Below are 11,561 nucleotides of genomic sequence, written 5' to 3'. Positions count from 1 at the left end.
CTCGTAACCTTTATGAAGACCACCATAACATAAGAAAACACATTGCTTTGATCTAAATTTAAGTTCCTGAGCATTATAAGGGCGAAGATTGGGCCAACATGTACACCTAAATTAAGGTGCACAATGAGGAGTAATCTAGTTTTCGCCTATATAGATGCTTTAAGGGAGTAGAATTTTAGATTAGTTTATTAGAAATGATATTAATCGAATATGGAGCAGCAAGAAAGGCTTCATCGTCCTAATTGCCTAGACTCAAGCGGCACGGATATATGCATGAGAGGGAAGGGCCAAACCAACTTCAACTATGAAACAATGTATGTGACCGACAACACCGATTATTGATGTGCATGAGAACAATGACATAGATGCCAAACTTAGTAAGGAATGAGTTAAGCTTTTGACATCCGCTTCCGCCTCATTATACGACAAGTCTTATAATTAAACTGTCACTACATGACAGAGTTCAAAACTCATAAAGTTTCTATAAAAAGTTATAATTTAAACTTAATAAGCTACATCCAAGTGAATTTACTATAATCAGCGATAAACTTTACATAATAATATTTTTTGACCTGGATTGCTCCATGATGGGACGGCATGGCGTCGCAAGTTGTGATTCGTCCAGCAATCAGGCCGTCCTCCCCTGCACTTGATTTCGCTTCCACTGGGCCAACCTGACCTGACGCGGGCAAAAGACAAGATCGCGCCTCGCGGGCTCGTCGGCATCCATGTGACGGTGCACGATGCACCGCAGCTAATAATCTAGCTGTGCCATCGATCGATCACACTCACCAGCTCTGCAACACCATCAGCACGCACTGTAGCTAGTTAGTGCCCTTCAATACACTGTAACTAACCCCTATGCTTAAATTAATAGCTTTAGCTAGTTAGTCTATTTATTTGGCTTTAATTCGTACCGGTTTCTATTAGTTCTACCGTGTTTTTATCTCTATAAATTATAATTACAGTAATCCGGACAGTTCCAGTTATCCACGCTCTAGCCTGCCAGCTCTCCTTCGTCCTTCCCTATAAATAAAGTACTCAAGCAATCCTCGAGCCTCAGGCCCAAGCAAAGCATCCAGCGGAGCCACACCACACCACCCTTGGTCCGGCACTAGCACTAGCTATCCAGTGGAGACGAAGATGGCGACGGCGCGGTGGCTGCAGGTTGCCGCCATGGCGGTGGCGCTGCTGGCGGAGTGGGCGACGGCGGCGGCGCCTCGGAAGCCCGTGGACGTGCCGTTCCAGAAGAACTACGTGCCGACGTGGGCGCAGGACCACATCCACTACATCGACGGCGGGCGGGAGGTGCAGCTGTACCTGGACAAGTCCACCGGCACGGGCTTCCAGACGCGGGGCTCCTACCTCTTCGGCCACTTCAGCATGCACATGAAGCTCGTCGGCGGCGACTCCGCGGGCACCGTCACGGCCTTCTACGTACGTTACATACGAGCTCCTCTCCTGCCTCCTATCTCTACCACCTCGCTCTTGCCGGCTTGTATGTAACAACGTATCTGACTGGTGGCCGGCCGGCTCGCTCTATCTGCAGCTGTCGTCGCAGAACTCGGAGCACGACGAGATCGACTTCGAGTTCCTGGGCAACCGGACGGGGCAGCCCTACATCCTGCAGACCAACGTGTTCACCGGCGGCAAGGGCGACCGCGAGCAGCGGATCTACCTCTGGTTCGACCCCACCAAGGAGTACCACTCCTACTCCGTCCTCTGGAACCTCTACATGATCGCGTAAGCACCCGCATCATATATCCATCGCATTGCTTTTGCGTCCGTCACACACACATCATCACTCTGCATCTGCAATGCAATGCAATCCCCCCGCTGCTCCGTCCTCTGGAACCTCACATGAACCAGGTAGGATTCCCTAAAATTTACCGCGGTAAAAGCTCACTGCTCTGCTCACCGGCGCCGGGGAGGGTACAACGGCAGCGGCACTACAGTCCAGTACTGAAAAAGTGGGACGATGGTTTGAATGAATCCATGCATGCAGTCGTAAAGGCAGACAGCGCGTGCCTCCATGTCCATGTGCAGCAGAGCCAGCCTATGCCCTGCCGCCTGCCCCTGCACAGTACACTACGTACACGCTTGTCTGAACCCTGCACACCACCACCATGGCCGGCCACGGGAGGGCCCGCCCAATAATCTCTTCCTCCTCGTACACCGTGCAGCACCATCGCGCGCGTATCCTACACTACACTTTAATTCCGGCCTCCACTCCAGCCCACGGCAACGGCACTAACTAATCTGAGGATCTATCTCCCCGCCGCTCCGCCAGGTTCTTCGTGGACGACGTGCCGATCCGGGTGTTCAAGAACACGAGCGCCGACCTGGGCGTGCGGTACCCGTTCAGCCAGCCGATGAAGCTCTACTCCAGCCTGTGGAACGCCGACGACTGGGCGACCCGCGGCGGGCGCGAGAAGACGGACTGGTCCAACGCGCCCTTCGTCGCCTCCTACCGCGGCTTCCACGTCGACGGCTGCGAGGCCTCCGCGGAGGCGCGCTTCTGCGCCACCCAGGGCGCGCGCTGGTGGGACCAGCCGGAGTTCAGGGACCTCGACGCCGCGCAGTACCGCCGCCTGGCCGAGGTCAGGCGCCGCTACACCATCTACAACTACTGCACCGATCGCGACCGCTACGGCGCCGCCGTGCCGCCCGAGTGCGCCCGCGACCGCGACGTCTGATGATGATGCGTTGGGCCGGCAAGCTGCTTGATCGAGAGCAGCCTGTAATGTATGTATGGTATGGTATTGTTGTGTGTCAGGTTCGTCGTCGTGGGTCTGCAGAGACACAGAGAGAGTCCGATCCGGCGCGTACGTGTGCCCGCGTGGGCACATGCATACGTACATGCTTGTGTTGTACTGTACGCTCGTATCTCCTCACACCGAAATGAATTGCGATTAAGTATCGAAATTTCGGCAGCTTATCCATCATGTAATGAGTTCCTCTGCAGTACTTAAAACTCTCATCGTCTCTTGTCTGTATATCTATACAACTTCTTGCTCGAAGTAGTCCAATATTTCCGTGTGCATTAGATTAGCATCTAGTGGTATGAGAGTTTTACGTTCATAGAAGGTTACTGCAGACGCGAACTGCTTGTCTACTTCCACCCATCCTATCTCTCGTGTCATCTCTTTTACTTTTTAAACAGTGTACTCCACAATCTTATTATGCTATATAAATATTAAAAAAAGAAATCTAGGTACAATTTGATGCACATATAAAACTAATCAAAACTGAACCGATAGTGATGTTTCATAGAAAATTACCACCAACGGCAGCGCTTGCCTACTCTATAGTAGGGGTCATAACTGTAGGAGATAGATAGATATCCCATGGGTAATCGTCACATGGACATGTTCCATAGGCCGCTTAATTAAACATACCCTCGATAAGTTGTTCACCAAGTTGTGTTATTGGGCCGAAGTTCAGGAGAAGCAGGTACTATCGGGAGGATGACACGCTCCGCCAGAAGTAACACGCCCCGCATGCAACCGGATAGCGGATCATTCAACGTCAAACTCGAAGGGAAGCAACCATGCACCGGAAAAGAGTCGGCACGCAAGAATAGCGAAAGTAGATAGGCCCAGATAAATTTTCACGATATGTAAATAGATATCTCCCCTGCCGGCTATATAAGGCCGCGGAGGTACCCTACAAAAATATCCCCCTCTCTCTCACCATCGCGCCCACTAGTAGACCAATAGGAGTTTTCATCCACCACCATCCACGACTCGCCTGTAATCTGTGAACTCCAAGCAAACTCAATACTCAGCACCACATATGATGTATGGTATTACGCATTCAGCCGACCTGAACCTATATAATTCCCTTGTATTTCGACGTGCTCCTGCACGTACCATCAAGTTGCGATTATCATCGCCGTCCTACCAAAAACATTGCGTGGGTTACCCTGTAGCGTGCAGTCTGGACTAAAAATCAATAATAGCGAACTCTAAATTTTACACTATGAAATTTAATGATTAGATCAAATTAGGATCGAGCTCATTTCTATTCACTTTTGAACTAAAGTTAGTTAGAGGCTCAAACGAATTGTGAATAAATATTTGGATCGTGATCCATACCACCTCTACTCTATATAGTAACCTAGACTCCGGAACAGAGCTGCTCCACCCTGAAGTTTTAGAGCAGAGCTGCTCTAGAATGGAACATAGCCATGACAAACACCCCCTTAAAAACTTAAATAAAGTTACTTAACTGTTGTTGCATCTCTTCTTGTGACAATATAAATGTCAGTGTTTAGGAAACCGGGGGTCCTAACCAACTAGTAAATTTGTGTTGCATGCCCCTGCCCAGATGGGTGATGCAAGAAGACACACAAGATTTATCCTGGTTCGGGCAAGAGAAGACCCTACTTCTAGCGGGGGAGGAAAACTTGTATTATCTTGCACCTAAGTGCTCATAGTAGGGGTACAAGCGAGTCAAGAGGGAATGAGTCCTAAATCTCTGAGTATGATTGAGGTGAGTGCCAATATTGGGGTCATGTGAGTTGTGAGTCATGAAGTCGTGAGCCCCCCTCCCCCCATAGAAGGCCCCAGGCTCCTCCTTTTATAGTCGCAAGGAGGAGACCTAGGGGTACAAGGGTGTTTGCGTTGTTGTTGTGATCAGAGGAGACGTGCCCGAGACCTGTAGCAGCGTGGCCTGCGGGATGGATCTCGTCCTTGTGTCCGAGCCCTGTAGCGGCATGGCCGGTGAGATGGCCCTCGTCCTTGTGTCGTCTTTTGGTCATGAGAAGGATGCCCAATCCCTGTAGCTTGTTCTCTTGACGGGGTAGAGAGCCGAGGCCGGGCTCGGGAGCATGGGCATGTGCCTGAGCCCTAGCTCGTATAAGCGCGCAGAAGTATCGAGTTGGAGTAGTTGAAATAGTGCTTGGCATGGTCTTCTGCGAGATTCGTGGGAGAGTAGGTGGCATTTAATGCGTGTGTGCTGGGACAGTTGGCCGAGGCAGAGATTTCTCTCGAGGTCGAGGCCTTGATCGGACGTTACTGTCGGGGGCCTTCGTCTTCCGATGGTTCTCAAAAACATGGACTAGCCATTGACCATAAGTGGTGGGCATGTAGCCGATAGCTACATGCCCACCACCTATCATCCTATCCGGTTGTCTGTGCCAGCCGCTTGTCGCCTCTGTAGCACTGTATATTGTCGAAATGACTCCATATATCACTTGATTGCCCTACTGCAGTGGCGGTGTCATCGGCAAGTTGTTTTTTATTTAGTCTACAAGCTAATTGAGTTAGTATTGCTATTACCTAATAAATGTTTTTTTTTCTAATTACAGACTGGATTTTCTATTGGTGATTTGGTATTATTAAAAAGTTTTTTCAATATGCACGTTATTTTGTAATAGTCATGATATTACAACTTAACTTTCACGATATTACCAAAAAACTACTTTTATTTTAATATTTTTTGTTGGTGATTTCTCCATTGAAGATGGCCCCACCTAGATTTTGGTCATTTGTTCGCCACTGTGTGCAGTACTGTAGTTCTATCTTTTTTCTTCACTACTCCGAACAATTCGTCACATTTGCGATTAATTGCTACTACGTACTATTTCAGTTCTTAAATATTTATCGTTAACTAGTTTATTTTTAAAATAAACCGCGATAAATAAAAAAAGAGGTGGTATACAATCTGTACTACTCTATATGAACCTATTGTAGGCGTCCACACACCACGGTTCTGCCATCCCACCCTCGTCCCCCTTGTGTTGCCCACCTCCGCGACGCAATCCCCGCCGCCGCCCTCGCTCACCCTTGTGTTGCTCACCCCCGCGAGGCCGTGACGCGACGCAATCCCTGTCGCTTGCCCACCGCCGTGACGTAATCCCCGCCGCCGCCCTCGCTCACCCTTGTGTTGCCCACCCCCGCGAGGCCGCGACGCGACGCAATCCCCGCCGCTTGCCCAAAGCCGCGACGCAATCCCCGCCGCTTGCCCAAAGGAGGCATCAGCGTCCCCCTCACTCGCGCCCTCGTCATCAGCGTCGGGCGTACATTCTAGGGATCTCACCATCATCATCGGCCTCCGCCCCCCGTGATTTGCGTCCCCGCCCCGCTCTCCTAAGCTCCGACGGGCGCCATTCTAGGGATCTCGCGATCCTCGCCCTTCCATCGACGCCATTTCCAGGGATGGATGTCCCCACCCCCACGATCCACACCCTTGCCCGCATCTCCCCTTCCATCCGCCACGCCCGCATTTGGCTCCGCATCTCCCCTTCCATTGGCCTCCAGCGCGAACCCCTTGGTGGCCGCCTCCAGCTGCGCGAATGTGAACTCTCCAGGGGGTCCTTCAACGATGACAGTCCGCTCGGCTTCCGCGTCATCACACGCGACAGCTGCCACCGGAATAGGATGCGCGCCCGCGACCCGTACGGGCTCCCGCCCACCACAGCACCCCCGACGACGATGTTGTGGTTGTTCTAAGCAGCGCCAGTGCTCGCCGCGACAGCGCTGATGTTGGGCTGCATCGAGGCAGTACACGAGGGAGCAGAGCACCACGAAGCCGCCCATTGCTGTGGCTGCCTGAACCAGGTGAGTCTCCTCTAAATTATTTTATGCTTTTTGAATGGATTGATCGGAGGTAGGCATGTGGAGGTTGCGACGGAGACCGAGCTGGTGGTGGGAAAAAAATGGACTGACCAATCCTCAGTGCTTCATCCTCGACGACAACGACGGCGTGCACAACCTCCGAACAGAGCTCGGTCACCTGACTGATCACCCCACCAGAAGATTCAGCGCACCATTCTACAGTCCTCGGTGCGGCGGCGCGGCCCCTGCCCGCCCCGGCCCCCGCGCGGCCCCTCCCCCCTCCCTCCCCGCGGCGGCGCCCCCGCTCGGCCCCCGCTCGGCCCCTCGGCGTGGCGGCTCGGCCCCCTGCCCGCTCGCCCGCGGCGGCGCTCGGCCCGCCCGCTCGGCCCCTCCCCGCGGCGGCGCTCGGCGCCCGCCCTCGGCCCCGTCCCCGGCCTCCCTCCCCGGCGGCGCTCGGCCCCTTCCCCCTCCCTCCCCGGCGGCCTCGCCCGCCCGGCCTCCCTCGGCGCGGTGGCGCTCGGCCCCCGCTCGGCCCTCTCCGTGGCGGCGCTCGGCTCCCCGCCCCCGGCTCGCCCGCCCGGCCCCCGGCGGCGCTCGGCCTCGCCCCCTGCCCGTCCCCGGCCCCTGCGCGCGGCCCCGCCCCTCGGCTCGGCCGACCGTGGTGGCCCGGCGCCCTCCCGCGGCGCGGCGAGCCCCGCTCGCCCGCGCGCCCCCGTCCCTGGCCGGTTCAACCGCCCTGGCCCCAGCTCGGCCGCCCGTTCCCGTCCCGGCCTCGCCCGACCGTATCTTCGCTCGCCCGCGCTCGCGGTGATTATTCGTTAATTAGCGTGTTGCGTCGCGCGCTTCGCCGCGCGACGGATTTGTCTAAATTCAGATTCTATCTTGTGTGCGTCGTGCGCTTCGTCGCGCGACGATCCATTTTTTGTTTCAGGTTGTTTAAGGTGTAACGCCGTGTGTGTATTCACGCGACGTTCCACTTTGGACTCAGTTTAGTCGACGTATGCCGTCGTGCGCTTCGTCGCGCGACGTTTAACGTCTCCTCGTATCTAAGGCGAAGTGTCTCGTTGCGTGCTCGGTCGCGCGACGAGTCGTTAACTTTTTAATTTGTTTTAGAGAGCTTTGTCGTGCGTCTCGCCACGCGACCATTCTTTTTATTTATCTCCACCTGCTTATAATAATTAGACATGAAACATGACTTTACTTTACGCTAAACATAGTGTCTACATTAAATTTCCTTCCATTAAGCGAGTGGTTAATTTATAATCATGTAACGTGATCGTTTCTCGACTGTCTTTTCCTCTTTCTCTCTTAACCGTACTCGCGAACCCGCGTAGAACGTCTGTTTACTTATTGCATTCTATTGTATGGTGTACTGTTCTTTTGTATTAAATGTGTGGATGTATGTATGTTTGCAATCGCATAGAGAACGATCCGGCTGAAGAGCCCGAGGAACTCGCAGGAGAAGCCCCTGAGCAGCAGTCGGTTGGTGGAGGCAAGTGTCCCTTGACCTATCTCTGTCCTATTCATTCTTTAATTCACCTCCCGCTTTACATATTTATACCTAAGGTTTGACTAGCTTTTGTTATCCCTATCCTTGCTTACCTATTTGGGTTGGATTATTACTGTTTAGCTTTATGCTATTGCTCAACTCTAATCAATGAACATGATGAGATTATCTATGATACGCTGTTTTCCCTTCTCTTATGATGATGTTGTACTTGTGACCTTCAAGGGGGCTCGAGCGGTTTCTCGAGTGCCTTTCCGTAAGGACCTGTTCTATGGATGACCGCCCGGGAAAACAGTGCAACCATGAGGGTGGAATGGGATGCCCTTAGCTGAATAATTAGAGGATCCGGGGTGTAGTTCACTTAGCCGTCGTGCCGTCAATGGGGCTCGGTGTATGCGGCTCGCTCTGCCAAGGTTGATTTGTCCCTTGGGGAGGAGTGCGGTACATTTAGGAAACCTAACGGGTGCCTACAGCCCCGGGGAATCTTTGTAAAGGCTACGTAGTGATGCCCTGCTAGGCCACCTAGGTTGTGGTCAATGGGGAGTAGCTCTCTCCGGGCAGAATGGGAATCACGACTTGTGGGTAAAGTGCACAACCTCTGCAGAGTGTTTGAAAACTGATATATCAGCCGTGCTCGCGGTTATGAGCGGCCAAGGGAGCTCCAGTGATTAGTGGTACTTGATCAGAGATACTTTGGTACAGGTGGCAATGAGATTGATGGTTTTAGTTATGACTATGGTGCTGGTAAGTGGTATTCTTTCCGTTTGGAAAGGGTACGTCGGGTTAATAACTTGAGTTAATGCTAAAACTTGGCTTTCTACTAGTAAGTAATAATCTGACCAACTAAAAGCAACTGCTTGACTTATCCCCACATAAAGCTAGTCCACTACAGCCAAACAGGATACTTGCTGAGTATGTTGATGTGTACTCACCCTTGCTCTACACACCAAACCCCCCCATCCCCAGGTTGTCAGCATTGCAACCACTGCTCAGGCGAAGATGAAGCTGTGGAAGGAGACTTCCAGGAGTTCCAAGACTACGACGAGTTCTAGGCGTGGGTTAGCGGCAACCCCCAGTCGGCTGCCTGTGAAGGCCGCGTTTATCTACGTTTCTTTTCCGCACTTTGATTTATTGTAAGAACTATATGGACGTCTCAGACGTATGATGTAATCAACTATTTTTCCCTTTTAATACTATTTTGAGCACTGTGTGATGATGTCCATATTATGTAACTGCTGTGTACGTGAATAACTGATCCTGGCACGTACATGGTTCGCATTCGGTTTGCCTTTTAAAACCGGGTGTGACAAGGAGCGTGCGCATGGATCCCCAGCATGTCGAGCGATACCCGCCCCTAGCCCACGCTCCCAGCCAGCTCCCTAGACACACGCACGCAGGCGGCGGTGGTGCCCATGGCTTCGTGGCTGTTGCTCCCCTTCTCCTCCTTCCCGTGGCCTACCCCGCCCCCACCCGACTCCTCCTCTTGTCGCGGCAGCGACAACGATGGTGGTGGAGACAGCGGCTATTGGAGGCTGACCGTCGTCGTAGCCTTCGCAGGCGCGCAAGTCGGCTGCGCTCTTCGTCGCCGCTTCGCCGACCTCCTCCGCTCACCGGTACCGTGCCTTGCCTCGCCTCACCTTCCATTTGGTTGTAACTTGGGATGCATACCATGATAGTGTTTACTTAGTCTGTTCCCAACCAAACAGGCTTCGATCTGTTGTTGACTGAGCTCTCAAGCTCATTGTTGATTGGATGGAGATTTTTGTGTGTGTGTGCTCGATCAAATACTTAATGTCAAGTGAACCTTGCTACTCTAGGAGGTGCGACATCTTGATGCCTTGACGAAAATGGGTAGCTTTTGGTTTGAAGGATCAGAATTGTTTACAACATTCCACATTCTTGCCGCGATAGGGCATGTGTTCTCTGCACCTTATGTTTGCAGCTCTGCTCTGTTCAGTGGGAATGGGTCAGGGGGTAGATACATTAGTAACGAGAAGTTGTTGTCCAGACAACCTCGTGGAATCAATTCCAAGAAGAGGCTCTAGACTAATGTCCTTCTTGCTCTTAATGTCCTGTAAGTCAGTGGACAATTTGAGTTTATGTGATAGTAGCCCCAATCCTTTGGTACATTTGTTGCTTAACACCCTTCCTTTTGCTCTCAACGAAGGGCTTATGTCGCTCAGGTAGCATCACAAGGAAAGCTATCATCATCCGTGTCGGTACATTGCCTGAGCCACCGTTTGATCATTTGGGAGGAAGTTATCTTGCCATTCTTGCTCAATTCCGGTCTCTGGTCTGGATTCAATTCGATGGTTAGTCGCTGCGTGATCCGTGGATTCATTCCTCGAGAGGGTCGTCTTCGCTTTCACGCCCCCGCCTCCATCAGAACCCTACGCCGCCTCCTCAAAATGAACAAACCCTACCTTCCTAGCCAGCCTAGCCACACACCCTCATGTCCCCTCCCTTGGCCTGACGCCACCACCATCCTATTCACACTCGCCCACCGCTCGTCTCGCTAGGTAACTCTTTGTGCCTCCACATCCGTGTCTCGCTCATCGATCTACTGGTGCTGGTACTATAGAATATCTGTACACTTTCTGGTTTTGTGAACGACCTCTTGACACTTGAGGGCTATAAGCTGCAAATTCATGAGAACTTAGATGTAAGTACTCCTTTGGATAATTTTTCTCTGATTTCTGAACAGGTTTTTGTAACAGTGAAAATTTATTGCTGCCTACAGCGTGGAGTGTATGTGTCCTGTTTGAGTTTCGCCAGCTTGTAGAAGGCACATTTCTGTCCCTACGTTTTATTTTTCACCAATGGCGAAACTTGTGTAGCCGTTTGTAAATATTTACTTGTTTTTTAGCGAACATGCATTTTAGAGAGACCAACTTGAATGTGCGGAGCAGTCGATCACATAGTATTTTCATAATGGTATAGAATTCTAAATTCCTAAGCAATTTTGTAATTGCAGCTATTCTAAGACCATTTTTGTAGTTGAATGGAAGCGATAACTGAATCAAGAATGTTCTATTTATATCGGTCTCAGGTAATTGTGAGCAGCAGTAGAGACTAAGCAGTTCTGTAATTGCATTTGTTCTAAGACCATTTTCTGTAGTTGCATGGAAGCGATAACTGAATCAAGAATGCTCTATTTATATCGATCTCAGGTAATTCTGAATTCCTAAGCAGTTCTGTAATTGCAGTTGTTCTTAGACCATTTTATGTAGTTGAATGGAAGCGATATCTGAATCAAAAATGTTCTAAGACCATTTTCTGTAATTGCAGCTATTCTAAGACCACTGCTATTTTGTAGTAAAGTAAACAAACAACACTATAGTATTGTGGCAGTTGTTGTCTGTTTGGGACTAGGAGTTGTCGGGTTATGCAAGGCATTGTATAGTGGTTTGTCCATACCATGGGTTTCTCCAAGGAATTTTTTTTCAGGGTCTGGGAGAGTATACTAAGTAGGAGATCTGCGAAATTTTGGCAAC

At 51.3% G+C, this 11,561-nt stretch overlaps 2 protein-coding genes across 2 annotated transcripts; both read left to right on the top strand.

Annotated features, from left to right (window-relative positions):
• Nucleotides 1-1,027: 1,027 nt before the first annotated feature.
• On the top strand, nt 1,028-3,027 carry LOC100282604 (uncharacterized). The gene is made up of 3 exons (NM_001155512.2): nt 1,028-1,437; nt 1,550-1,743; nt 2,291-3,027. Exons 1-3 carry the CDS (start codon nt 1,144-1,146, stop codon nt 2,694-2,696), a joined length of 894 nt encoding a protein of 297 aa, NP_001148984.2. The 5' UTR covers nt 1,028-1,143; the 3' UTR covers nt 2,697-3,027.
• Nucleotides 3,028-9,479: 6,452 nt separating this feature from the next.
• LOC109946036 (uncharacterized) lies at nt 9,480-10,112 on the top strand. The gene is made up of 2 exons (XM_020552598.1): nt 9,480-9,680; nt 9,885-10,112. The coding sequence occupies exons 1-2, from the start codon at nt 9,480-9,482 to the stop codon at nt 10,110-10,112; spliced, it is 429 nt and encodes a 142-aa protein (XP_020408187.1).
• The last annotated feature ends 1,449 nt before the right edge of the window (nt 10,113-11,561 follow it).

Source organism: Zea mays, chromosome 4 (assembly GCF_902167145.1).
Source record: "Zea mays cultivar B73 chromosome 4, Zm-B73-REFERENCE-NAM-5.0, whole genome shotgun sequence".
Taxonomy (NCBI): Eukaryota; Viridiplantae; Streptophyta; class Magnoliopsida; order Poales; family Poaceae; genus Zea; species Zea mays.
The sequence above is the reverse complement of the archived record's forward strand: the minus strand, read 5'-3'. Positions and strand labels throughout refer to the sequence as shown.